At 37.3% G+C, this 27,402-nt stretch overlaps 1 protein-coding gene across 2 annotated transcripts in view; it reads right to left on the bottom strand.

The window, feature by feature from the left end:
• LOC105195470 (phosphatidylinositol 3-kinase regulatory subunit alpha) overlaps positions 1-27,402 on the bottom strand; it is a 79,474-nt gene that overhangs the window by 11,516 nt on the left and 40,556 nt on the right. For both annotated transcript variants that reach the window (XM_011160879.3, XM_011160878.3), the window contains 8 exons: positions 25,675-25,809; positions 13,148-13,451; positions 12,587-12,685; positions 4,296-4,481; positions 2,727-2,855; positions 2,044-2,254; positions 1,168-1,395; positions 48-372 (listed from right to left, as the gene is read on the bottom strand). In XM_011160879.3, the coding sequence (XP_011159181.1) occupies positions 48-372; positions 1,168-1,395; positions 2,044-2,254; positions 2,727-2,855; positions 4,296-4,481; positions 12,587-12,685; positions 13,148-13,451; positions 25,675-25,809 (1,617 nt within the window). The remainder of the gene's footprint in view (positions 1-47; positions 373-1,167; positions 1,396-2,043; positions 2,255-2,726; positions 2,856-4,295; positions 4,482-12,586; positions 12,686-13,147; positions 13,452-25,674; positions 25,810-27,402) is intronic.

Genomic DNA, 27,402 nt, shown 5'->3' with positions numbered 1-27,402 from the left:
GAACGTAACAAAATCATTTCGTAGATCAGAAAGATTGAGGAGGATACCTGCTGAAATCGCGACACTGGATAGAGTAATTTAATATCCAGTACTGAATTATACTGTGCGAGTGAGCAATTCCTGTAGTAATCGACCAACTCGATAACCGAATGGAAGTTATACGGATCTGAAAATCCGTATTTTCCGTTTCGGTGGCTGATCTTGATGAGTTTGTTGGTCCCGCCTTTACGCAGCGTCAGAGTATATTCGCCGCCCTTGGAAGACGCATTGCGTACCAGGAAGGTGCCGTCCGGTGAGTCGATCATCATTTCGTTCACTTCCTCTCTCGTGATGTCGCCCCAATACCATTCGGCTTCCTGTAGCGTGCGCGGCCTAAAATTTTTTCAGTGATAATTATAATTAGTCATTTGTGTCATATAATTCATAGAACCGAGATTAGGATGTAGTGAACAAGATACTTGTTTCATGTAAAAAATTTTTAAGGGCCGTGAAAAGGATAATATAAATTTTTATCTAGTTTAATTTATGTGTTAAAGAGTTTTTTTAAGATCTTCAGTAAGTCAAGAAAAGTTATCAGATATGAGTATTCTTTTAATTAAAAATATAATATATGACATAAATTTTGATAAAATAATTGATGATTTTGAGGAAGTTTATTAAAACACGAAAATTATCACTTTAAATACAAAAATCCATTTTTTGTGAATTTTTAGAAGAATTATTTATATAAATATAAAAATGTAAATATTATAAAAAAATGTATACTGATTTTAGTGACTATGTTTCGTTCGTTTGTAACATATATTTGTACACGTTATTTGTTACTATTAGCTTAATATTAATACATTAAATATTATTAAAATATTGTTTTTAATTATATTTTATATATAGTAAAAGATACTTGCTCTTGTTAAGAGCATTAGTCTTTTCCCTCGAGTGCTAAAATGTCTAGTCCCGGTGGCTCTGATGTAATTATATAAATAATTATCGTAAATCTTAAAAGTTAACTACAGAAGATGAAAAACAGAACTAAAATTAAATGTAATATGTTAAAATTAAATTGAGAGAAAGATTAGAATTCGAGTCCAATATAGAGTTGGAAGCAGAAACAAATTTGTAACTTAGATTAAGATTTGGATTGAAATCAGAATCGGAATTGAAGATCACCTGTGTGTTTGTTGGTCCTTGCCAGTATCTGCGCCAGATGCCGTTCTGTCTACAGCTTCGTCTTCGAGAACCGAATACGGATCCAAAATCGGAAACTGTGGTCTTGAAACTTTACGTGGCGGCAATTGCGGAGGACTGGCAAACTCCGGTAGCTTCTCGTTCCAATCGCCGTGCAATAACAGCAATTCCGTTATGCGTATATGTGCTTCCGTGTTGTAAACAACTTGGCTGTAAAATTGTGCAGTGCAAAGTGCTAAATTCTTTGTAATCGAAGTATTATAAGAGTTTTATCGGACAAGTATCTTCTGTGTATGTATATATATATATATATATATATATATATATATATATATATCCGGCATATACATTGAAGACATTTAGATTATTATGAAGACTAATCGTATAAATTTAAACGAAGGCCCCAATGTATACGATCGAACTCAAATTTTTTTGAGACCTGTCCCCAAAGTGCTGAAATGTCCCACAGTATGCCTTAGCACCTTGAAAGCGTCTTCATTGGATTCTTTTATGTATGAATGTATGTATGTATATATATGTATAACAGTCGTAAAACTAGTTAATTTTTTATCACTATGTTATATCGTGTTATGATAATGTTATATCCTGATTTTGCGAGAGGAAACTAAATAATCTAAATAAACTAGCAAATTAGAAAGTCACATTCTTTTAATTTAATTAGCCTGCTAGTCGACGAGATGGAAAGCAAACTGTTACTGGCATCCTCGAATACACTGACGCTTTTTTTTGGCAACCACTAGCGCGTACGAGCGTGTCGCCAGTAAAAAAAGGTTCGTGTGAACGACGCTTCTCTCCGTTCTTCGCCTATGACTGTAAGAGAATCCACGTGGCACTCACATGATTCGCTCCCAGGGCGGTCTGAGAAATATATGGCAGAGCACTTGCACAAGGATGGTTGGCGGTTCCGTGTAGCCCCTTCCATGCTGCAACTGGCAAATGCGACAGAAGTGCGCCATCAAATGGCACAATGTGCTTCGATGATGTTCCGGTAGCTCTGCTACTAATTGATTGAGCTGCGTCGCGCACTGTTCGTCACTACATCTCGTATCTGTGTGAGATGAAAACAGATTCGGACACTTGCAATGGAACGGTAAATTACGATAATTAACCCTCTGTACAGACGCTGGACTAATTTGTATTCTGCGCATTTGTTTTCTTTGACAAGCTAAGAGCCTTGTAATCAGGTATATAACATTTATAATTTTTTTAAACAACCATACAAATGCTTTCTAGAGATGTAAAGTATGTATTATATAAAAATCATAAAAGAATTTTTTTTCATAAAATAACAATTATAATTCCTATGGAATCAAAAATAAAGACCAATAAACAAACATGTAGCGGGGTATTAATTTAAAAAAGTTATATATCTTTAATGTTTTAATAATTCGATTAACATTACGGAGTCTTCTTCAGCTTGAGTTAATATATTATAGTGTAGGAAAAGTGAAAAACAGCATGTACAAAGGAGGTTAAAAACGTAATAATTTTTTAAATTTAATTGTAAAATATGTACTTACTCGCAGCATCCAAAAACCTGTCGTACCATTGCACAGGGATCACTGGGTCTGGCAATTCACGCAGGAACTTTTTCAGAACACTGGTAATACACTGGGGAGTGTACAGACTTAAATCCGTGTTGCAGACATCTGAAAATATTATGTCATATTGCTATACGTACGTTCGGTTGGCATTAGTCATCGCTGAAAACATCATATCTATTTCTTATTCCGGTGGAGCTTTCATCAATTTTGTTATCATGTAAACAGCAATTTTTTACATTAATGAATTGCCTTTTTGGATATTTTAGAGATCAGAGAATGTCTTTTTGTTCCTGATATTGAATGGCAAAAATATTGAGTTTTATAAATCATAATTTTTTTATTCTTTTCCTGAAGAAAGTGTAAGTAAAATATAATTATTAAAAACGAAATGTATAATTCTTTAATACTGTTTATTGTTATTATTACATATAGAATTCATAATCTTTTTAAGAAAAGAATTTTTTTTAATTTTGAAAAGAATATAAAAAAGCCTCCTAAAAAATAATGTTAAATATTATTAAAAATGTGATATTAAATTAAAGTTAAATAAAAAGAAATAGCAGAATGATGAATAAGACAATAAATAAAAAAATTGATAAAATTAAAGAATTGTGCAATGACTTTTTCCAAGACGATTTAATACCTTTAATATTTTCTGCAATAATAAAAAATGTGCAGAACCCCCTCATACCCCTTGGATACGTTCCATGGTTCAAAACCATTGATATTTTTCATATATAATTAATTATATTAATATGATTATTACTAAATATTAATAATTTTTGCGTACGCGTATTTTTGAGCGGAAAATCTCAAATTACAAGAGCTTCTTTCGTTTTTCCTCAAGTTATCAGCAATCTTATCTCCAATCTTTCCCTCTCATTAAATTTTACAAACAGATCCGATCTTTTCATGATCGTGAATCGTGAAAGAAGTATATTTAACCGTATTAAAATGATAATTATAAATATCTGTTAAATCGATAAATTCTCAGTTCGTTGAACGCGATTTCTCAACGTTGGACAGATGACACGTTAAACGGTTAAATCTGCAAGACATAATACAGACAGCAGCAGTCTCTGTCTTTCTCAAGAAATGTCCAGGTTTTCTCAACATCACTTCGAAAACAACTGATTCATGCGTCGTGCAATGTCGCGAGAACTTTAAAAGGAGTTTCGGATGTATACGTATAAATGTTAGGATTTATCGTTAAATGTGGAGGAGATACACAGCCCGTATCTTTGTCTCTCGAAGCCCGAAAGAAGCTCGTGAATTCCCCTCGCTCGCTCGCTCGCTCGTTGTCCCTGAAATCTCGATCTGTCGTGCAAAATATAAGCGTGCACTCGCGCTTTTCTGGCGCCCTCCCTCAGAGGGAGGGAGGGAGGGAGGGGGCCCTCCACAATGCAGCATGCATCTGGTGGCGCGCCTCGACATTTTTGCAACCCGCTAGCCGAACGTCGGTGGCACGACCGCCCGGCTATTTATAGCACGCGCGATCGTGCGATCCGACCTGCCGGCCGGCCAGCCGCGACGCGCCCGTCTTACCTTCGTTCAGCTTCTGTCGCAGCTTGAGGGTCTGCTCATTAGGCGGGCTGCTGTGGTAGACTTTGTAGAGGTCCAGCGTCGTGTCGGCGAACGCCTGCTCCTCGAGGGCGCGGGTACATCGCTCCACCAGGATCGGCGCCGTACGGCTGGCGGTGTCGAATTGCGAGCACAGCGCGAGGCCGAACACTGCAAAGTGCGACAAACATTCGAGGCGATTCCGTGAATTCTTTGCACGCGCCCGTGACCACGGCCACGGTGGAGAGAATTTTGAAACGCGAGACGTACCTTTAAGCGTGCTACGCCGCGCCTAAGGTACGTCTCGCGTTACAGAATTCTCTGCCGCGTCGCACTAAGGTTTCGTGTTTTTTCCAAACTAAGAATTTATAAAAAAAAAAGCCATTAAACCTTCGTCTCTCTAATGCAACACTGTAACGAGCGGCCAGTAACAGAATATTCGTCTTTCGTACAATCGCATTTTTTATTTGTCCTTTAGCGAATAGGGTAACTCCGGGATCTATATCGCCCGAGGATTTATGTCGCGTACACGCAGAAAAAAAATTATGTTCAAATTGATGAATTTCGTTTCTTTAATAGCCTCTTTAAATTGACGTAAGGATACCTTTGAGGAAAGTAAATTTGATTTCAAGAAATGATATTATTTAAAATAAATTATTTGTTCAAATTAATTGTTTAATTTAAACAAATAATTTTTTAATTCAAAGAAAGCACTGACAGAAATGTAAGAAGTAATTTAGTTGTTTGAGATTTGCATTGCACAACCAAACTGTTTTTTTAATTATAATAAAAGGGACAATCAAATGTTTTTTTCAAATCAAAGAAACTTTTCTTTAATCGTATAGCAATGCACAAATTTCTTTGATTCAAGTAAATTTTTTCGACTCGAAGAAACTTTTCTTGGGTATAAAAAAACGTTTTGAGGTCAAATTAAAATCGAACCCGATTTCCCAAAGAAATTATAAATTCTGGTTGAGAAACCTAGGAAGATTCAGGTAAGAAGTGTAATGTTTCGTAACTCGATCCTAATTGGGAAATCTGGACAGATTCCATTAACTATTTTCAACGTTTTTCTAAAGTGTTTTTCGATTTTTATTGCTTTTATGTTATTAATATATTGTATGGCGATTTCAGTTTTTCACTCATATTATTAACAAAATCATGAATGGTCAATGAGTGCAACAATATTTGCAATCTACGTAAAATAATTACCCTTTCTTTCTGTAAAGAGTATTAAAGAATTAATGACTATTTTGTGATACATAAGTGTGGAGGAATATATTGAGAAAAATATTAACCAAACATTTAATTAAATAGTAATTAAATAAATTTTGTAGTTGCTCGTACCAAAAACTTTGTTACATTTAACAAACCACTTTGTTATAAATTCTATACAAAAAAAAAATCGTTTGATTAAGGCTTCCGATTGTTTGATCAAAACAACAACCTTATTCAGTAATTATGACTATAAAATTCATTTGATCATTATTTAATTAACGTTTGATCTGTTTCGCCAAATATTTCTCTCGGTGTAGTAAAAAGGATGGAGTATGGTAAAATACATAAGTACTTGGCTCTCGAATTCTTTGTTTAGTTTCATTGTCCCGTCCATAAGTGGCCACATATCTCACCCCTTCGGATATACGGCAAAAACGCAAGGGTCTACTACAAAAGAATTTTTCTTTTTCGAGTGCAAGAAAATAAATATTTTGTATTTCGAAATTTTTTTTATAATAGCAGACAGTGTAAAGTATTTTATTAGCACAGTTTATTTATTTGAAACATAGCAAATAATGCTTGATAAATTAAGTTTTCGATAGGTGCGGCATATGCAGCGGAGTTACCTTACGCTTTAGCGTCGGGGGTCGAAGCACGCCGTGCGAGACACGATCGATCGCGGGATGAAGCAAGCGCGGCGCTTTATCCACGAGGCGTCGCGGAACGGCCGCGAAATTCGGCGAGGACAAAGCGACGACGGCGGAATTGCGTAACGCCGCGATCGCCGCTCGAGGAATGCTCGAGGCGGAGAGAAATTCCTGGCGGCTTCCCGCGGATTTTCGCGCCCATGAAGCGAGCAAGCCGCTCCTCGCTGTTCATCGCCTACGGCCGCCCGCGCGCCTCTTTCTTTAATCTCGTCTTGTCTCTCCTCTCCTTCCTCTCTCTCTCTCTTTCTCTCTTCTTTTTTCTTCCCCTCCCCTTCTCTCTTCCCCGTTGTATTACGGCTGACGAACTTTTGACTTTATTTTCGCGCGAGGATATACGGCGCGATCATATTTTCAGAGACGATCTCGTTTTCTCTGTGTCCCATGAATATTTCGCGCATACACGCCACTTGTACAATCAAAGACGTGTGCATTATGACAAGAGAGAGAGAGGACGAGCGGAGAGAACATTGTGTAGGAGGGGAAGGAGGAGGAGGAGGAAAGAAATTTATTTTTACAACCGCGACGGCGACGTTTGTTTCTTCATGACCGTATCTTCTTCTTGTTCTCTCGAGAAGGACGAGTGACCGAGAACGTGAGAGAGAAGAGAAAAAGAGAGAAAGAAAGAGAGAGAAAGAGAGAGAGGCAGAGAAGGGGGAAAGAGGACAAAAAGTCAGAATTAAAACACGATTTATACGAGAACGTAGGCACGCACATGAATTTTATGCACGGATGCAAAGCGGAGGCCAGCCGGAGCTATTCGATATTCGTCACGAATTCGAATGTTACTCGCTGGTGACAGCGAGAAATCTCGCCGAGCCGCGCCATCGAACTCGGATAAATCAACGGTGCGAGTAAATACACGCGGCACGCAAAGCTCCCGGATTTTGGGCGCGATTTGCGAAGCTCGGTTTCAACGAGATGTCGATTTTGCGCCTGAGCCGCGCCTGAGGGATCAATAATTTAGAATTTCAGCGATTCAGCGAAAAAAATTGTATTCTCCAAGTATAAGAGGACTATATATATAATACTTTGCAAGCCCTCTTATCGCATATTCCTGATGCAATATGTTCTTGTAGAACATCCTTCGAAACTAATTGTAAGAATATATTCTTTCTAACGAACTTCTGGGTAATGACATTCTATGCAAACCATGTTTCATTTGGCGTTTGCAACTATTATATCGTTATACTTTAAGATGATCAGTGTAGTGTTTGTGGTCCAAAACCTTAAACATCTGAATATTCAAGTAGTAGGACGAGATAATAAAAAGTGAATCGAAGAGTTAATCGGCTCGAGCAACATAAATATGTTTTAAAGATCAGTATTTACAACTTTTATTAGTCTGTTTTCATATTTAACCTTTATCGGCAATAAAATACACAGTGTGCGTTCCAATGAGGCGTTCCAATGAGGCTCAATATTAAAAAATTACATATTTTTTTCTATTTGTAAAAAAATCAATCCTAGAAGGAATTTTATGAAATTTTATTTATATATTTTTAAAAATGCCTCTGTTACTAGTATCCATCTTTTAGAAGAATTTCCTCTGAAATTAAGAAAATTCTTTTGATGCTTATTTTAATAGCGACTGCTATAAAAATAAGAGGGAATTTCGTAAGTTAAGAAATTCTTTTGGGTTTAGTAATATATATGTATCAATGTTTTTAAAAAACATTGGCTTTAAAGTAAACTTTGACTGAAAAGTATCATGGTATGAATTATAAAATAAAAGAAATTATTTTCGTGTGTGGTAAGAAGTTTTTGGACTAACCGTGAAAGATTCGACATGATGCGCATTATTATTTTTATATGGTAATTATTCAAATATAACTGATAATATAGATTTCTGATATTTATTATTATACATAATGTGTAAACGCACGTAATTTTCAAGCTTTTCGTTTCAACGGTTGGAAAAATAACTATTGATGGAGAAATGCTGTGTTACATTGATGCGTATTTAACTCGTAATAAACAATTTCTTTACATTTACGTCAAATAAATGACAAAATACATCCAATTACACTCCGAACAATTTCATTATAATTTAATATTTTATTTTTTTGAATTCGTCACGATATATCCGCCATTAAAATTTTTTTTTCGTTTGACTTCTTTTTATATTCAGCGATCCTTCAAATCTTTAAAAATAACTATAATAGACATAGTGTTATGTCCCACTTCTCGAAAAAGAAGTTCAGATCCGAAAAGGTCAAGAATACAATTTCTTCGGTGCTTGAATCGACGACGCGTGAATCGGGGAAGCTCGGAGGAGGATGACGGTAAAAATCACGCGTGATTCATCTCCAGCATTGGATTTACAATTAGCGTGATAAGTACGTAACGTGAAGCGCGCCGCGAGAGCGGCCGAAGCGTGATATCGGGCAAATGCAATTAGAGACTCAAGCCGATCGCCGCGTCATTTTCAATCAGCTTTTCAGACGCGGAGGCAGGTGCAATTTGCGGGACCGTCAATGTCGAAGTCGCAACCGCGGGGACGCGAGCGCGCACGTGACTCGAATTTTTTCCTCCGCAGAGAAGCGTAATTGCTCGTCGTTGCACCTCCACGCGTGCACGAGTCGAGCTGACGACTCGCGTGCGCGCGCGCGCATATGTAAGCGATTAAACGTCATCAATTACTACAAATCAACCGGAGCCGACGCGACAAACGCTCGTACGTTCGCGCGCGCGCGCGCGAGTCGAACGGGATCAGCGCGCGGAAATCGCATCGCAAACATCTTTTACTTATTTACTTTTTTTTTTTTTAAGTCTGTGCAGTATACGGGATTAAACTGCGATCCCTCAGGGGCCTCACGTTTTCTAAGGTCGTTAAAAAGGGAGTTCGTTAGATCTCTCCGACCTTTTCCCCACGGCGAATTTCCGGACGAAGTGGATAACGAAATCACGGCGTAATTAACGTCCTGCATACTCCGAAGCGAAGCCCTCCCTCCGCAAAAACTGTCTCACTCCCTTTCCGATGGTTCTCTATCGTCGTGGAAATAGAGACCTGGTCCATTAAAATCATGAAATGATATCAATTCTCTTATCGTTATTCGTCGCAGTCGCGAATTGGCGTCGCGGACAAACGACGTTATCAGCGGGACGATAATTCCGAGCGATCGATGCACCGTCGCGCGGTGTGTACAAACGCAATTGGCGACGGGGAACGGTTAGAATAAATGAATGAGGGATTGGGGGCAGCGGGGCGACGGGGTGACATGGCCCTGAAGGCTGGCGCCGCGTTCGCGGTTTTGCTATGCACAAATATTCGATTCCGTCATTCGCGCCGCGGCGGCGTGTGCAGCGTTAATTAAATGCATCGCTGGAGGCGCACGTTGACGGCACGAGCGTTGAGCCTCGCCTGCGTTGTCTCTGCCGATTATCGTCGTCTGGGATATTCGCGCCGTTTAGCCGTCCCGCCGTCAAAGGCACACATCGCACCTCCAGCTGGCGACCGGTGTGACTTAAGAAAATTCCCGCCGCTCTAACAGGTCGGTTTATCGGCATGAGAATAAAGAATAACTAATGATATTTAAAAAAGAAAAAGAAATATATATATATTCGATAAATTCAAGGCACTATGAAAGCTAATTCACGAAATGCCGTCGTTCGGTCATTAATGTATAAAATATGAAATAGTGCAAAAGATAAAACCCTAGAGTGCTCACATTTTTCTGATATTAATACTGTCTTAGATGAAAATTCAGTTACACTAATTAAAAACATTTTTAAACTTTTTCAGTAGTAAAATAACTACTATTTTAATGTAAAATAAGTGAATTTTAATGTTTAACAATCTTATGAAATGTTATTGTAATCAATTGAGTTCGAGGAGACCTCTACGGGCTTTTCTGTTCTAAATCTTAGTAACTTGAGCCCTAATCAAAATTTATAAGATTATTGATATCTAAGAGTGAAAAAAAGTTATATTAAACGAAAGATCTTGTAGGTCAAAGCTCAGTGCTAATATTTATTGTATGATTTTATATACGTTTTCAAATTCACGAAACTGCGCGTCGAATAACCTTTCGATCTTAAAACACAGTTCCAAGTGAACAAGAAATAGTAATATCACGATATTAAAAAGATATTAAGGCACCGCCCCGGAAAGTCGGCAAGTCTCAGATTCGATCTCTAGCTGAGATATTATTTTTGCAACAAATTCTTTATAATTTCTTTTAGGGGGAGAGGGAGAGGAGAGGTTCTCACATAAGTGCTTAAGTGCTTGTTAATATGAGATATTTTTAAATTGATTTTCAATTTAATATCGTGATATTGCTATTTCTTGTTCAACTTAGAACTGTGTTTTAAGACCGAAAAGTTATTCGGCGCACAGTTTTGTAAACTTGAAAACGTATATAGAATCACACAATAAATATTAGTCTTAAGATCTAGCTTTGACCTTTCTGTTTCATATTTGTGTTTTCACATATGGGCCAATGTTCTTTATTTAATATAAGGAGTTATTCTTTCTGAAATTTTAGTCGCAGAACAAAAGATATAAAAGTTAAAAGTTGAGCTAGAACAAATAAGTGACCGTTTCTTTACTTATAAATATTCAATTAATAAATGATTTTGTGTGTTACCTTTTTGAGTAAAATAAATCGATATAATTATTATTGGAATATCACAAACACAAACACACACACACACACACACACACACGTATCGATTTGATCTACTTAAAATTATATTCTGACAGATTTTTATTTTCTCTGCCAGAGTCAGAAAAATTATTGCAAGATTTAAAATTGCTAAAATTGCTATTTTGTAAATTTTTGGCCCATATTAAATAGTTAATTACTAATTTATAAAAATTAATTTATAAAAACAAAACTTTCAAACAAAATATAACGCATGTTGCAAAAAATTATGAATAGAAAAAAATTTTCAAGCTTACTTGGAATGAATGTTCACCTAAAAGTATTGCATTAACACTACTTTAGATGAATATTCATTTCAAGCAAGCTTGAAATCGCAGTTATGAATAACACAGTGCAGATCTAACACTGTCTATATTTACAGACGTATTAAAGAGAAGAATAGATGGAATTACAAGCTTCTGGCTAACGTTGCTAATTAATAGTAAATACTTCAATTAAATTAATCCATCAATTTTCATTCACAGTAGCACTCTAGGAATAAGTTCGACTTTTTCCCTTTTAAATTCACAAATGTGTAATATAAAATAATACACACACACACACACACACACACACACACACACACACACACACACACACACACACACACACACACACATATATCATAAAAAATATATATATAAAAGATAAAATTGATTCCCTCCGATTTCTCTCTTCCCCCTTCCTCCGCCGAAAATAATTTTATTATTCTGGAAATGATACACTAATGGCTATTTCCATCAACGCAGATTAACTTTAATCTCGGTTTAACTTATTCTTTATCTTTCTTTAATTCTAAGAATTGGAAAAAGATAAAGAGTAAGTTAAATTGAGATTAAAGTTCATCTACATTGGTAGAAATGGGCATAAGAGAAATATCGAGCAAATTTAGTTTAGTTAAACAGCAATCAAATTAATTGTGTAGTTACTGGTACCAAAAATTTTGTTACATTTAACAAACCATTTGGTTAAACCATTTGAATAAAAACAATCGTTTGATTAAGGTTACAGATTGTTTGATCAAAACAACTACATATTTAGTCATTATAATTAATTATAAAATTTATTCGATACTATTTAATTAAACGTTTGGTCTGTCTCACCAAATATTTCTTTCAATGTATACTTGGAGATGCGAATGTCGATAGAATAAAAGAAACGTACGATCACGAATGTCAAATCGGAATAAATTCGATCCACTGAAATGTTGTAGAACGCCGTTTTTCCGTAGCGTTACGTCGCGAATATTAGTTTTTGCGAAGCGGAGAACGCGTTGCGGAACGAGAACGTGGCAAAACCCGTGTTGAAACCCGCACGCTCGGTTAAGGATCATTAAATGCTAGCAAGTGAGGCGACTCCCACGCGACCGCGACGCGGAGGGATTTCAATGGAAGAAAGCTGTCAGCCGTGAGGTGCAAGCCTCCGTGAAGTGATCCAGGTTATCATAACGAGGTGCGAGCGGCCAGGCGCCAGGACGGGCGTCCTTGCCGTCAACTTCGTAACTCGTACCCGAGTGCCGTGCGGCTGATTACGATGCTAGCGATCGTGTTTCTGACGCAACCGTTTCTCCTGCGTTGGAAGACAACTAAATTTTTCTGTGGTCTTTCCGTGTTCTGTTCCATTAGAGACACGATGAAGGATTAATGGGCCGTGCCTCGCTATAAAATTTGCAACGGCAACGACGGCAAATCCGAGCGACGTGACTTACCTGAAGTAAACCTGCTGATACGATTGTCCGAGTCGACCGATATGCAATTGGAAGGTAAACCCGTCGCTGAACACGTCCTGTGTGCGACCAGTCCGCAATCTGCGCAACGTAGAAAATTCGCGAGATCAACAACGCGAAAAACACGCATAGTTTCCTCTTTTTTTTTTTCAATTCGCTTGTTCTGGTTTTCAGAATTTTATTCGGAGCGATTGACATGCAAGAGTGAACACGAATGTTAGAAATGTACCGATGATGAATTTGACAACTCTCACAAGATTTCTGCTAAGTAATTTTTTTGTTTTTTTTTTTTTTTGCAAAGATACATATATCATGAATTCACAGGAATGATCATTAATTCAGAGAACTGATTGAAATGGGGCAACGCGTAATTTGTAATTCCGTCGAAAGCGCGCAGAGATCCGGCAAATGCCAAGAAGGTAAATTCCGCGAAGTGAATCGAGCTCTTTCGCGCGTCACCCAGCAAAGTTCAATTTATTCAAAAAGGTATCCATCGGATTAGGATTTAATGAAGATCGTCGACGGCAAAGGGCGAAAACGTACCTTGGCAGAGGAAGCCTTGATGTAAGAGGCCCCTGAGGTATTTGTGGCATAAGCCGCATTTCTCCAACATGCTGAAGCTCTGCGGCACGAGATTGTGCGCGTTATTGGTCAAGTTGTTGCCCGGATAGTTGACTCCGAGGGAGCAGGCCGATTCGACGGCGACGCCGGGTGTCGACGTCGTCGCACTGAGCGTTGGGCCCATCGTCTCCAGCGACACCGGGGGCGGTGGTGGCAACGCTTTGCAGAGTTCCTCGATGCACACCAAAATGTTCTTCTGATGGAATTCATCTTTTATACCCATATTCTGTAACAGGAAAGCACACGATGTTTCGTATACGCTGGAGTGGGAAAGACACCAATCCGCTTCTTTTGAGATGTGTTAGACTTTACGGTTAGAATTTAATCTTCTCGCCGTGACGAAGGAGCTCCAAGTGAAACAAAAAAATAAATAAATGAATAAACAAGTTGCAAACAAGGAAAGAAATAAAACACTAGTTCAAAGTCAAAGAGCGACAGTTATATGTTTAAATGTGTAATTGTACCGCGTGATTCAAACAAACAAATACATTATCGTCAATTAATAAGAGAGGTTTAATGATTCAATTAATTAATGTCAATGATATCAATGTCCTTTTATACTTAGCGCAAATTTTCGACGAATAACCATAATAATTCTTTATAACGAAGAAATTATAGTTAACGTGGATATAAAAATAATTCGAAGCGTGTTCCACAATTAAGAAATAAAAATAGAAAGGAATATTTCACTCGCAATCAGTAAAAAAATAATATTTGATGAAGTGAAGTTAGGACGTGAGAGAATAAAAGTTTTCTAAATTGAAATTTGATGAATTTAGATAACTTCGATTTTTCAAGATTGATTCTCAATTAATTTAAAAATAATCGTACATTGAGAAAAAATTTATTAAAAAACTAAAATATTTAGTCCGATACATGCAATAACATTGGAGGTGATTTAATTAAGTTTGGATTAAAAAATTGAATGGTTGACATTAATGAACTATATCTTTTTTGCGCAACTAAATAATTGTTGAATCAATCCAATATTTAGTTAATCGTATCGGATTAAATATTTTATCTTAACAAATTTTTTCTCAGTGTATTTGTATTACACTAAATAATATAGGTTTCAGACGATAAATGAATCGGTCATTAAAAAAAATTTTAATGTTAAGAGATTCAGAATCAGGAGAGGTAGATACACAATTTCCTTTAAATATCTCGACAATTTCGATAAAAATTAAGTTACGTTGTCCTTCAAATGATAGGTTTAAATATTCTACGCAGCTGCTGTGAAATTATAATTTGTCGATTTGAATATTTGAAGACCACAATTTCAGGCATTCCTGTAACTTTTGACCGATTTAATGTCATTCGCACCGCAGTGGGATCTTTCGGGACCAATTCAGCAGAATTACGGACCGAGTCGGAGACTTTTCCGCCGCGCCGTGCCGGCGAAAACGTGCGCGTGTATTCCGATGACGGTTGTAAATCTGCAAGGGTATAGCGCGAGCCAAGATCGTAACGGCGACGACTATAAAGAGCGGACACATAACGCGCGACAAAGTCAAGCGCGGGGACAGTTACACGATGACTAATGAGGGAAAATAATACGCTTGTCGTAAATAATCCAGTCGCTAATAAGAGTTCAACGCTTCGGAGATGGCGACCGATTAAGATCCACTGGCCCACTTTTTCGTCGTCCTCTGGTCATTTATGAATAGAATAACTTTGCCAGTCCTTCGTTAAAACATCGCGTTACTAAAATGTCTTATAAAAATAAAATTAATCGTGATGTCACACGATTTTTTGATGAGGCAATTTAAGAACGTATAGAACATACAGTCTCTGCAAAGTAAATAAAATTTGGAAATTTGTTTAATTTAATATTAACGCTTTAAATAAACTATATAAAAGTTGTATGAATAACATTATATTTTTATTTAATAACATATTTTTATAATTTATTTGTTGTTAAAAATTAAATTATTTTTTACAACATTAAGAAAAAATGTTGTGTGAATATTTCAAGTATTTAAGATAATTTATAAAAAGTTTTATTATGATTGTCTGTTTTGTTATTTTCTAAATAAATAATAAATTTTATTTTTTAGAATTGAACTCTACATCGCAGTGGAACTTTACATAAATCATCTTGAATATTTAAATCATCTTAATTATTAAAAAAAAAAATTTTTTTTCATTGTTTTATTAATTAATTATATTTTCTTTAGAGCACACGTCTATTTTTTATCGAAATAACTTTTTATCCAGATAGAAAATTGCTATCAAATTTTTTTCCAATATATACTGTCAAATCCAATATAAAACAATTTGTAATTTTTCCATAATTTTTTTAACGTTTTGAGAAATATCTTATACATCCTTAAAACACCAGTTTTCATCAACAGCTTTCTTGTTTGCGCAAACACGATTCGTTTAAATAGCAACTGGGAGCTTCAAATTCCCGACTGCGGAAGCTGCAATTTTTTTCAATTCCTAAGGAAGTGTTCTTTCATCGTTGGTTATAAAAATTCAATCGGTATATCGCGCACCGCAGAATGCGTTTCGTATTTTATTTCATAATTATATTATGCACGCCGCGCGCTTTTTACGCGTCTTTAAGTTAGTATCCAGTATTGGTATATGAGCTGTTCAACAAATTTACTGCGAGTTTCAGACTTTCCGAGTCCGGCCCCGCGGAGATCGCTCGCGATCGTTCGCGTTATAAATTACAGCGTGCCGCCTCCCTTTTCGCGGACGAAGCCGCGGAAAATACTCCCTAAGAGTGGCGATATCGCAAAAAGAGCGAAAAGGGGAGAGATAATTCGCGGGTACCGCGGCGGTAAATCAGTCAAGGGGGACGTTGAGGAGTCGGGAGCACCGCGCTCGTAAAAGGGGTGAACACACGCCGAACGGGCGATCGTAATTTATACGCGTCGTTACGACCCTCTCGCTCGCTCTCCTCTCTCTCTCTCTCTCTCTCTCTCTCTCTCTCTCTCCACGTTTCTCACTCCCAGCAGGCATCTCGTTTTCCCTAGAGCACGGCCAAGGCAACAGGTGTCGGGTGTGCACCGCTGCACAATACCTGCGCTGGCGCTCGCGAGGAGGTGTAATACACCCCGCGGTTCGCGAGTTTGCGGATGCGAGCCGCATTCGCGTAATGGAGACCTTCGGCGGAGCCCGAAAGCCTTTTGTCACCCGTCACAGTCGCTTCGGTCGCGCGAAGCATCCGTATCTCTCTATTGCGGAATACGTCGTGCCGTGTATTAATAGCACGGATCGCAGTGCCTTTGATTGTCCGGGAATGCCACTTGTGGAATGTCGATCAGTAGCTGATCAACGTGTTGTTTCGCGTGTTTCGGATAATAATAAAAAAAAGAGAGAAGAAAAAAATGAGAACGCGGAGAGACACAGTTACGCCGATGAAAAGTTTAATGTCGACGAATATCGACGTAGACAGGATAGTTGACAGTAAATTTTTCATAATCCCTCTCTAAAAAAAAAAAAAGGAAAAAAAGTATATACACCTTGATATATAATTACAACTATTATTCAATCCTCTGACGGAACATCGATTTCAAAACGGCTAATAAAAAGGTTAATTACAGTGAAACAAATACGATAATTACAGAACGGCTTGTATAAACTGTAATTATAATTATAACTGAAACGTAACTCCCATACGCGTCGTACGAAGCGAAACGATTGAAATTCCGTGTTTCTACGTTTCTCAATGTCTGCCTCGGTGTCGTGGAAACGTGCAAACGTGTTAAGAACTCGTCAAATGTGTTAACAAGCTGCTTGATTATAGAGCCGAGAGTAAAAATGTTCGCAACCTTCGTGCGATGCAGAATGATATGCGTCAGTGAATTGCATATTTGCTACTGGACGCGCCTGATGAGATAATCGTCGTGCGATTAGTTGCGCGTTAATCACGTTATCTTAATCGACCCACATCGACCGATTCAATGTCGATGCGCGAGTACAGTTCCAGGAAGTCCCCCATTAATATTGTCCCGCTGAATCACTTGACCGCAGCTTTCTTTCCGCGCTCGCGTCCAATTTAAATTCCCCACATTCGCGCTACAACGTTTACGAGCGTGGCGCAAGCAGACTTGACCCGAGCCGCATTGTTTTAACGCCTCGTCGCCGTCGGCGCGACTGGCTGAGAAAATTGCGTTTCCCACTTTCAATAATTTAAATTCAACCGTGAAATCTAGTCTCGTTTGAGGCACGCACTGATTAAAAAGGTATCGAAGAGTGAAAAATAAATTATAGTGCAAAAGAAGGGTTTGGTAATAGCTACCAAATGTTGAAACAAATAATATATCAATTAAATATATTAATATATACCAGAGGAGAAGGTAGGAATATGGCATCCATTTACATTTTACTGAATAACTTGTTAATAATCAATTTTTCAATTGAAACTTTAACGATTATATTCATCAGTACGTCAGTAAATTCCAGACTTGTAGACTTGTAAAGTAATGGAATATTCATTACTTAACACATAATTTGTAAAAATGTGACTCATTGCATAATCAATAGAAGAGAAAACGAGGTGGTAATATGATTATTTCAATAATAAATTTAAAAAATTGTTTTTTTGAAACACAATATTTTGATACAAAATTTTATATGGTATATATATATATATATATATATATGTGTGTGTGTGTGTGTGTGTGTGTGTGTGTGTTTTAAATAAATTGTTAGAAAGATCAACAACATAACCGCGAAATTTTATAATAAAAGTAAATGTTGATTTTAATTAGAAAATAGATCACAGAAAAACTGTCAAAACTTGTAATGTTTCTGAACGTATCCCTCTAGAGTGACAATCGATTTATTGAAGAAATATTTCGATATGAAACTTTCGATAATAGTTACATTTAAGCAGCCATATTAATAATATGCTATGCTATTGAATAATTGCATAACTCGGAATGTATATAGCCGAATAAAAAGTTAAACAAAAAAAAAACACTTGAGTGTACGTATGATAATACATTCATATGATAATACGCTCAAGTTTAAAAATAATGAGGAAGTGTGTGTAATTAAGGATGTATCGAACACGTGGTCTCTACAAAGTAAATTTGAAAATGTATTTAATATTAACACTTCGAATAAAATATATGAAATATATTTTTATGTAATAACATATTTTTATAGTTTATTTACTTTATTCGTTGTTAAAAATTAAATTGCTTTTTACAGCATGTTTTAAAGTTTTTACAACATTAAGAAAAATCTCAATTTTTTCGTGTAAGTACTTTAAGCATTCAAGACGATTCACGACAAAATTTTATTGCGATTGTCTATTTAGTTATTTTGTAAATAAATAAATTTTATTTATTTTACAGAATTGATCTCTGTATCTCAATAAAACTTTACATAAATCATCTTGAATATTTAAAGTACTTAAATGAAGAAATTCAAATTTTTTTTCATTATTTCATTATTAATTATATTTTCATCAACCACATGTCTACTTTTTATCAAAACAACTTGTTATCCAGATAAAAAATTGCCGTCATTATTTCTACTACTTTTCAATGCAACATAAAACAATCTGTAATTTTTTCATAATTTTCTTAATAACTTGAGAAATGTTATATACATTCTTAACTGTTAATAAAAACTTGAAATAGTTTTGTACCTTAAAAAGTTTCAAAATGCTGAAAAGTTTATAACAATTGTCGGTTATTGTGCCTTAGCATATTAGCGCCACTATATAATGGCAGGCTATTAAACAAATAAGTCCGTAAGGAATTGTTAGAATTCATCGCCTAATAACGGAGATAATAGCCGTAGGCTTATTACTTGCAAAGCCACATATTATTTTCTCCTCTAATTATAAAATTAAATATTTTGAAAAGTAAAATTATTTCTGGCTATATTAACATTATTTCACTCAATATTCGATAGCTATTATCAAATTTTTTTAAGTGTACACTCTGCAGATATAAATTCCTACGAAAACGTGAGGAATTGACGTAAAATTTAAGCGTTGCGCTGTAAATCTTTTGTTACCCGCGCTGCGCCGCAAATTTCGAACAGTCGACCCGTTTGATAAAAAAATGCGCGAAGAAAGAAGAAGAAGCTGTGTAAAAGAGAGATTCGACGAGAAAAGTTGAACGAAGAATAGACGCGATTTCATTTTGCGTAAATTGTCTCTGTACCGCGAGAAAAATAAATCTAGTTTCACGGAAAGCACTTCCGGCAGCTGGCTCCTTTTTCGAATTACTCGTCTATTCGCGCGTGCGCGCGCGCGCGTTCTCGCGCTATTTCGGCCGGCGCCACGGCGCGCAGTGGGCCAAACGCTATTATTAGCGGCGACAAGCCGGCAAAAGTAAGGTGATCGATATATTACGCGGCCGTGCGAGAACGCGGCGATAAAATTTGACGCGCTCGTTATTTTATTTCAAGTGCCAAGAAACGCTCGGAAGAATTTGCCGCTTTTGCGACTACGCGACGGGGAGAGAATTCGCCCGAGAGTACTCGCGGATACGAGCGCACTTTGCATCCCCCGTTTATTTCTCGCGCAAACAAAACGTCAAGGAGCACTATAAGAAGCGGACTTTATTTTAGAACGTACCGCTGTAAGTCACTTCAATAAAATAATTCCTCGGTAACGGGCTCCTAACTGATGTTGTCTGAAATAAATTCTTCATAAAAACCGAATTGAAAAGAATCCCTCAGGAAAGCGATGGCGAATGCCTGAGACGCCTCTGGAACCGCGGCGAAAAAAATTTAAGGGGGATACGCTCTTTTATTGTCTCGCCGCGCGTTCGTAACGGGAAAATCTGCCCGAAGGACAAGTTGAGTGGGAGACTCAAACGATTTCTCGCACTAAAAGAACATTCAGTGTCGATTTACGAGTCAATTAGTATGATAATACGCGATTTACGCTCGGAGTAGCCTTGGCGAAACGCGCAGCGTTTGCCCTGCGAGGAACGCGACGACACTAAATTCGTGAGAAACCCCATTTGAGGAAGATTGATAATCGGAAATCGATGATCTAAGGAACAAAGGAACACAGCCAAGTCTCGCCCTCCGATTTTAATAAGCTTTGTATACGTTAAAATATTGACAAAAATAAGAGACACATAGTTTTTTTTTTTATATAAATGCATTCTCGCACGTAAAACATCCCTTCGAAAATATCGGTTATTTTCTTTCGAAGCCAACATCCAAATTATAAAAAGATTTTTAATAATAGCTAAAAATGGTTTCAAGAGTACTTTATAATAATGATAAAGATACTTTTTTAAATAGAATTACAAAAAAATTTTTTCGATAAAAGTTGAAAAAATTTTTATACCATCCAACTTTGATTAAAAAAAATTTTTTTATGCTTTATAGTTTCGATGATATTCGCTTCGAGAAAAATAATCAATTTTTTTCAAAGGATTTATCCTCTGAACATGCGAGAATACACTCATAAAAAGAAACAAAAAAGAAAAGGTGTCTATTTGCATCTCTGCTACATTTTAATATCCAAAGATTATTAAAATCGAAGAAGACACTTGGTTGTAATTTAAACACAGAAAGGATAATTTTGCTGAAATACAGAACTGAAAATAATTATGTTGAACCATTGGGAAATTTATATTGGACGTTTAAACAAGTTGCTAGAATGTCAAAATTTCTTACAATAGTAACATCATCCTTGAACGTCTTACGTAATTATTTCGATAGTCAAATATAAAATTATTTTCTGATCTGCGTCTAACTAAATTTTTAAATACTATAATGAAATTGTTCTTTTCATTGTACGACTGATTCTGAAATACATAAAAGTTGGCAGCGACTTTGCTTCCAAATCGAAGGGGAACATGTCGGAGCGAATAATAAGGAGAACTTCGTCCGACTCTTCAAGAAGAATCGCAATAATGATTAAGGCGAACGAATCCCGGATGTGACATTAGCTTCACGTCCCCAGTAGCGGTTCCGCGCAATTATCAATCAGTGGACGGGCGATTCGGTCTCTTTAATTAACGCTAATTTAGCCCGCGCCCGGATTTTCAGGCGTGACTCCACTACGGATTTTTGTAATTCAAGCCGCTTTTATTATACGCCCGCGTGAGTGAACAAGCGCAATTACCGCCTCGCGCCGCCGCGCTGCCGCCGCCGCCGTCGTCGCCGCCGGCGTGGAAAACGCGGGCGTAATTACAGTCCGAAGAAACGCCCGTTTTCCCACGGCGAACATCGGTGCGAGAACTTGGGCCAATACGGCCGGCCGGTGTAATTCGATTGTCCGTCTCGACCCGTTACTCCGCGCGCGGGCCTCTCGCATAATTATGATAATGCGGCGCGTGGTAACGCGCGGGGAAAACGCATGCACGATGCGATCATTACAGCGGCGTAGCTACCGCGCGGCGAGAATGAAAGGAATTTAACTCGCTACTATCGGTTCGCTTATCGGTCTCCTCGTATCTTAAAAATGACGGAAGACGCCGCCGAAAGATGAAATTGTTACGTTGCATTCCCGCTTCGATCTCCCGCGGTTCAACGTCATAATTTCAAGGCCCAAGTGAATTTTCAGTTTTCAATTATTCTGCTTCAAACTTCGATACGTACGAGACAAATGAAAAACGTCTCGGGTCAAACAACTGTGAAATTGTATTCTGGAATGTTGCAAAAGTGTATGAGAATTGCTTCGAATTTTTTTTAATCCGATAACCCTTTCGAAAACGCTATCAGGCGTCAGTGACCCGGTTGAACTAAGAATGTAGGGAAAAAGACATTGAACCACGGAAGATTAACATAGTACTGTTACGTACGAGGCATTTCATTCTATTGCGGTCGTGGAAAAAAAATGTGAATTTAAGAATTCAAAGAGTTTCAATGAACACTCCCGAATACTTGAGAAAACACTCGCACACCATGACACGGTAACTGAACGAGTATAAAGCCTCGGAACCGCTCTCTTAATGCGTTCGTCTCATACCGGAATCTCGGTCGGAACTTAAGATGTCTGCTTGTTGACAGACTGCCGTCTTGGAAACGATCTTCTACTCTCTCATCTCCTGTCAACAGTCCCGTATCGATCGGCTACAGCTGAGCTCGATATCGATCGGGCACAGCTGACAGAAGAGGAGACTGTCCAGAGGAATAACAGTATCAAAGCAAATATTTTTTTTAATTCCATCGTCCAACACGTTTGTGCTATCGCAAGTTTGAAAAGACAGATTATGAATTCGACGTTAACGTGTATCCTAACAGCGACGTGCCAATAGGAAGACAATGTAACGACATTGAGACTCGCATAAAGGAAACAATAATCCCAGCTACGCCACTGAATCATTATGAACAAATTCTCCGTTCATCGGGCACCGCGTCCTGCAACGTAGGAAAAAAGCGCCTTTGCATTGTGCTCCGTAGAACTGCAGACGTCTCGTAGAGTTTAATAGCTACGGCGATACGTGTGCGCATTTTCTTTTGTGGCTGCATTTATTTAGCATTTTAAGCGTGCACGGCAACACGGCACGGTGATTAGGGAAGGGAAAAAATAAGAAATAAAACTTAATCAACAGATATTTTATACGTATACATAAACAATAGATATAAAATCTCATAAAAACAACTTTGGGCTTCGTCAATGAGGTTTGAAAAAAAATAATCCTCATCTTCAATGAAATTTATTTTTATACGATACATTTCACAAAACAGAATTTATTTTACGATATTGAAGGTTACACTTTCACGATTGCAATATTTATCTAATATTTTTTCAGCGCGTTATCAATCGTAAGATGTAACGTCTTTCACATCTTTATGTTTGAAGATGTATTTTAGCTTTCAGTAATTGAACGTTTCTTTACAACAAGCGCATTATACGGCGATTATTACAGCAAATTTAATATTCCCTATTATTTCGCGTGGGGGCGTTCCTTAAAACTTAACACAAGTATTAAAATAAAATCGTTTTTTTTTATGTCGTTAAATTTGTTGCGATACAAAATAATAATGGCAGACGCGATAATAAATATATCGTTATGTCGAAATAACGAAAACGCGAGGAGTTGTAAATAATGAATTATCGCGATACTACGCAGCACGTTAAATTACATATTTCGCATTTTCATGCATTATGCGGTAATTCTACCGCAATGTTTTGCGCTGAGAGCGATGTAAAAGGCGCCACCGATTGCGTCGGAATCGGGATAGGCGCGTGGCAATAGAGACGCGACGGGATGCGCACGCAAAAATTGTGTCGTCTTAATAGAGAACCCCCTTGCCGCGAAAGCGCAACTTTACGTCGGTAAAAAGCGCGATAAATATATCACAAGGGATACATCCGAAAGCGCTCGAAAGCTCCGGGTCGTTCAAAATCGACGATAAAGAAAAATCGACGCCGAACGGGTAGAAGAGAAAGATATGTCGGGAGAGGAGGATTCGATAAAGACTTGATTGTGGCGCACCAGTAGACGCTACAGGGCAATTACAAGGTCAACGGGCCAAGGAAAACGTCGTCCAGATACTCTCGACTCGAGGTCATCATCTCTGTCGAGCATTAGCCGAAGAATTTTCGATCGCGCGATTCCGCCTTCGCCTGCCGATGCGACTCGAAACGAGCGAGAATCAAGGACTGATGATTCGGTAAACACACAAAAAAAAAAAAAAAAACGGAAAGGCATCGAGAGATTTTATCACTTGCAATACAAGATTTAGGAGGGGGGGGGGGATTTCACTGTCTTTTTATTTTAGAACTTGGAGGTACGTGTTAAGATTTGTCAGATGACAGATTGTCGTATAAAAAATTGTGAAACTAGAATCTCATATGAAAATATGTTCCATCATATTCATAAATATATAGAAAAAAGTAAGAATCGAAAAAAAATATTAGCAAATTTTTATACAGCCCGAGGGGGAGTTGTTTAATTTCGGAACGTGACAATAAACATTGAAATGAAAATAAAACGTTTTAATACAACTTCTCTTCCTTTCAAAAATAAAATAAAATAAAAAAAAAGTTTATAACGCAAAAAAAACCACAAAATTTATCGGTCATAAGACGGATATTCGGTCAAATATACCACGAGTTTGAGTTTGCATGCCAGCAATATATATCGAATTTAAACCAGAAGAATTTGAATGTGCGCGCATTCTAAAAGTAGGAATATAGCTCAGAACAAATTGCTGACGGTTGTTTGCCGCAGAATTAAGTTTCAATCAAGTGGGACACGAAAATGCAAGAGACTTCATTTGCACTTTTTTTTTGCACGGTTCTGTCACGTGAGTGTGCGATCATTAGTGCTCATCGCAAAAATCGAACAGCGCCCCGCTAGATCGCTCGATTCGCGGAACAGTTTCTCCGAACGGAAATCTCTACGTTTGATAATAACGTAAATAAACAGACTTCCGCGTAATCTCTTTGCACAGTAGCTCGGTACAGTGCATTAATTCCTACTGCTAATTAGTTCTAATAAGCGTCTAAGAGTCGCATTTCTCTAAATCGTGGTCGATTAATACGAAAGGATTAACTGATCAAGGAGAAAATGGCCGGTTATCACATTAGCAAAACCGCTGGTGCTTTTAGAGTTATCGATAAATTCGAGAAAAATTCCATAATAAAGTAATTAGCTGCCGATGGGTGAACTCGCACAAACGAGGCCAGTGTATTTATTGCTCATTAAATCGAAAACTATTTCGAAATTAATACAGTAGAGTCTCCTTAACTTTGACCCTATGGAACGATAAGAGCGGAATGCCAAAGTTATAGGATACCCTCATCACAGCACGAGTCTACCAATCACCGTGTATTTGCGCGAGCAAAGTACACACGGAGATTAGTAGACTCGTGCTGTGGTGAGGGTATCCTAGAAAAGGAAGGGGTACGATATTAGGGTTTGTAAAAGTACGTGTGAAGGAATGCAAAGATTATAGAGGGCCAAAATTAAGGAGGTTCTACTGTATAGAGTCAATAGAAGTCGATTTAGTCTCATTCCGTTGCAATTAACGGAATATGGATAAAAGATATTAGAAAGCAAAATCATCTCGTTTAATCTTCGCTTGGATTTTTTTTTTTTACGAATTGCTTTAACTGGACATTTTTAATCTTATATTTTATAAGGATATCGCATTTTTAGTTAATATTCCACATCGCTTCCAAATCGGCACACTAATCTCGTAAAAAAAAAACCCGAAGTTAAGTAGAGTACGTTATAATGGTTTCATGATATGTCCTATTCCCCCTCCTCCTTCCTCATTAAGTGTCTACTTTTCAGTAAATTATTATAATCTACTTGCTATTATCAGGATTACTGTGTTATGGTAAAAGCAGCATAAAGCGTGTGATTTACTAATAAAATAAAATTAATTTTGATTACAATAATTTAATACGGACAGCAGTCTTTTGAACGTCCCACATTCGAAGCTCCTCCGTTCGGAGCGGCTTCTCAAGTCTCTTCCGCTGAATGGCATTGGCCACTTTAATCCCGAGATATATGAACGACCGGTATGCTAATAACTAATTAAGATGATCGGCTTACCATGAGCTTTTCCCGATCCAGATGAAGCAGATCGCTGCCTTTGATGTCCTTCGACTTGAAGACGTCCGCATAGTGGTACAGATTTAGGGCTGACATCCATTCAACTACGTTGAGCGACGTCCACTCACTGACAGGCTGCGAACAGAGAAACGAGACGTAAATCGTAGGTGGGCATCGATGGTACAGAAATTAGCGACGACTAATCGAGCCAAGTTCACTTGCGCACGAGGAAGCACGCACACACGCGTGCACTTCGAAATGCATTTACATGGCTACAGATAAACCTGGTTAGAGATCGTGTAAATTATTTTAAAAAAAAGGGGGGGGGGAAAGCGAAGTTGCTGGGCGAATGAAGTAATATCGTAATAATCTTTCGGTGAAATTGTTTTCGTAATTACGGTTACGTATTCTATGCAAAATATCTCACTTTTGAAGTTAATAGCGGAAAAATACGCATTATTTCGATTATCAGAGAGTCATTCTCGCGACCTTTTAATTTTGAATATCAAGTATATTTGTAACTATATCTGAAATTGATATTAAGTGACAAAATTCGAATTATATTAACTGTCATGTATATATTATACTTGTCCCGGCAGAAATAATTGTCACAAAATTGTTAAGCATGACTCTAAGATTTAGATTAGAATCGACTTTTTCTTGACAATGGATAAAAATGACCCAAAAAATATCGTCAACAGTGAGCCGAGTAAAATCCTCTTTAATGCGCATGATTAATCGATTCTTTGCAAACGGAAGCAAATAATGAGCCAGGTTGTCCTGTTTGCCAGCTGAAATGTGCACGCGCGCTTATGATCCTTGAGATTTTCAAATGAGAAATGCGCGACGATTTCCGGTTTCGTCACGATCTATTGGAATATTTTTGTCTTCATTAGTGCAACAATACCATTAATTTTGTCTATAAATAGTAATTCCAGAACCGCTTTACGGAACGGTTCGCGCAACAAATTTGGATAATCGCCTCTCGTTAATCAGTCAAACTAGAAGAGTGAAAGTCGGAATAATAATGCAGATCTCCTCAGATATACGTCTGATTTAAAATATCTAGGTTTTTTCCTCGGCTATAAAAAGCGCTTCGTTAAATTTACATTTTCTGTTAATTAATTCTGTAATGGTTACCTTGCATTAATGGCCCATTTTTGAATAATTTAGCTTTTTAAACGATACTTCACAACGTGATATATCTAATAAAATTGTTATTAGCAATATATTCTGTCACGATTAAGATAAACTCCCGATTCAATTAAGATATCTTTCGTGTGTTTCTGTGTCTTTCAAGAAATTCCAGTGAGTTGGTTCTCGTAATTATCTCCGTAATAAAAGTGTCAATTACTTTTTTAAAAAAAAGTTCAATCACTCAGATCTGTTTTCACGTGTACATTTGACATGGTTACGGTTTGATTACGATACAAGCTGTCTCTATTATGACGAGCCTCAGAGAACACCTAATCATATTTCTCCGCATCGTTACACGATTAGTTAACTGAAAATTGATCCGCTACAATAGCGCTGCAGTTTATTTTGTAAATTTCCTACATTTAATTATCCTCAAAGCTTTCTCTGAACATCAAATATATTAAAACATCCATTTACATAATGCATTAAACATATAAATTAGAAATAAATAAAAGTTGAGTGTGTACATTAGTTCATTAACGCAAAATATCCGTCAGTTTTAATTGAATGGAAAATTCAAATATTATCAGT

The sequence above is a fragment of the Solenopsis invicta genome, chromosome 10 (assembly GCF_016802725.1).
Source record: "Solenopsis invicta isolate M01_SB chromosome 10, UNIL_Sinv_3.0, whole genome shotgun sequence".
Lineage (NCBI taxonomy): Eukaryota > Metazoa > Arthropoda > Insecta > Hymenoptera > Formicidae > Solenopsis > Solenopsis invicta.
The sequence above is the reverse complement of the archived record's forward strand: the minus strand, read 5'-3'. Positions and strand labels throughout refer to the sequence as shown.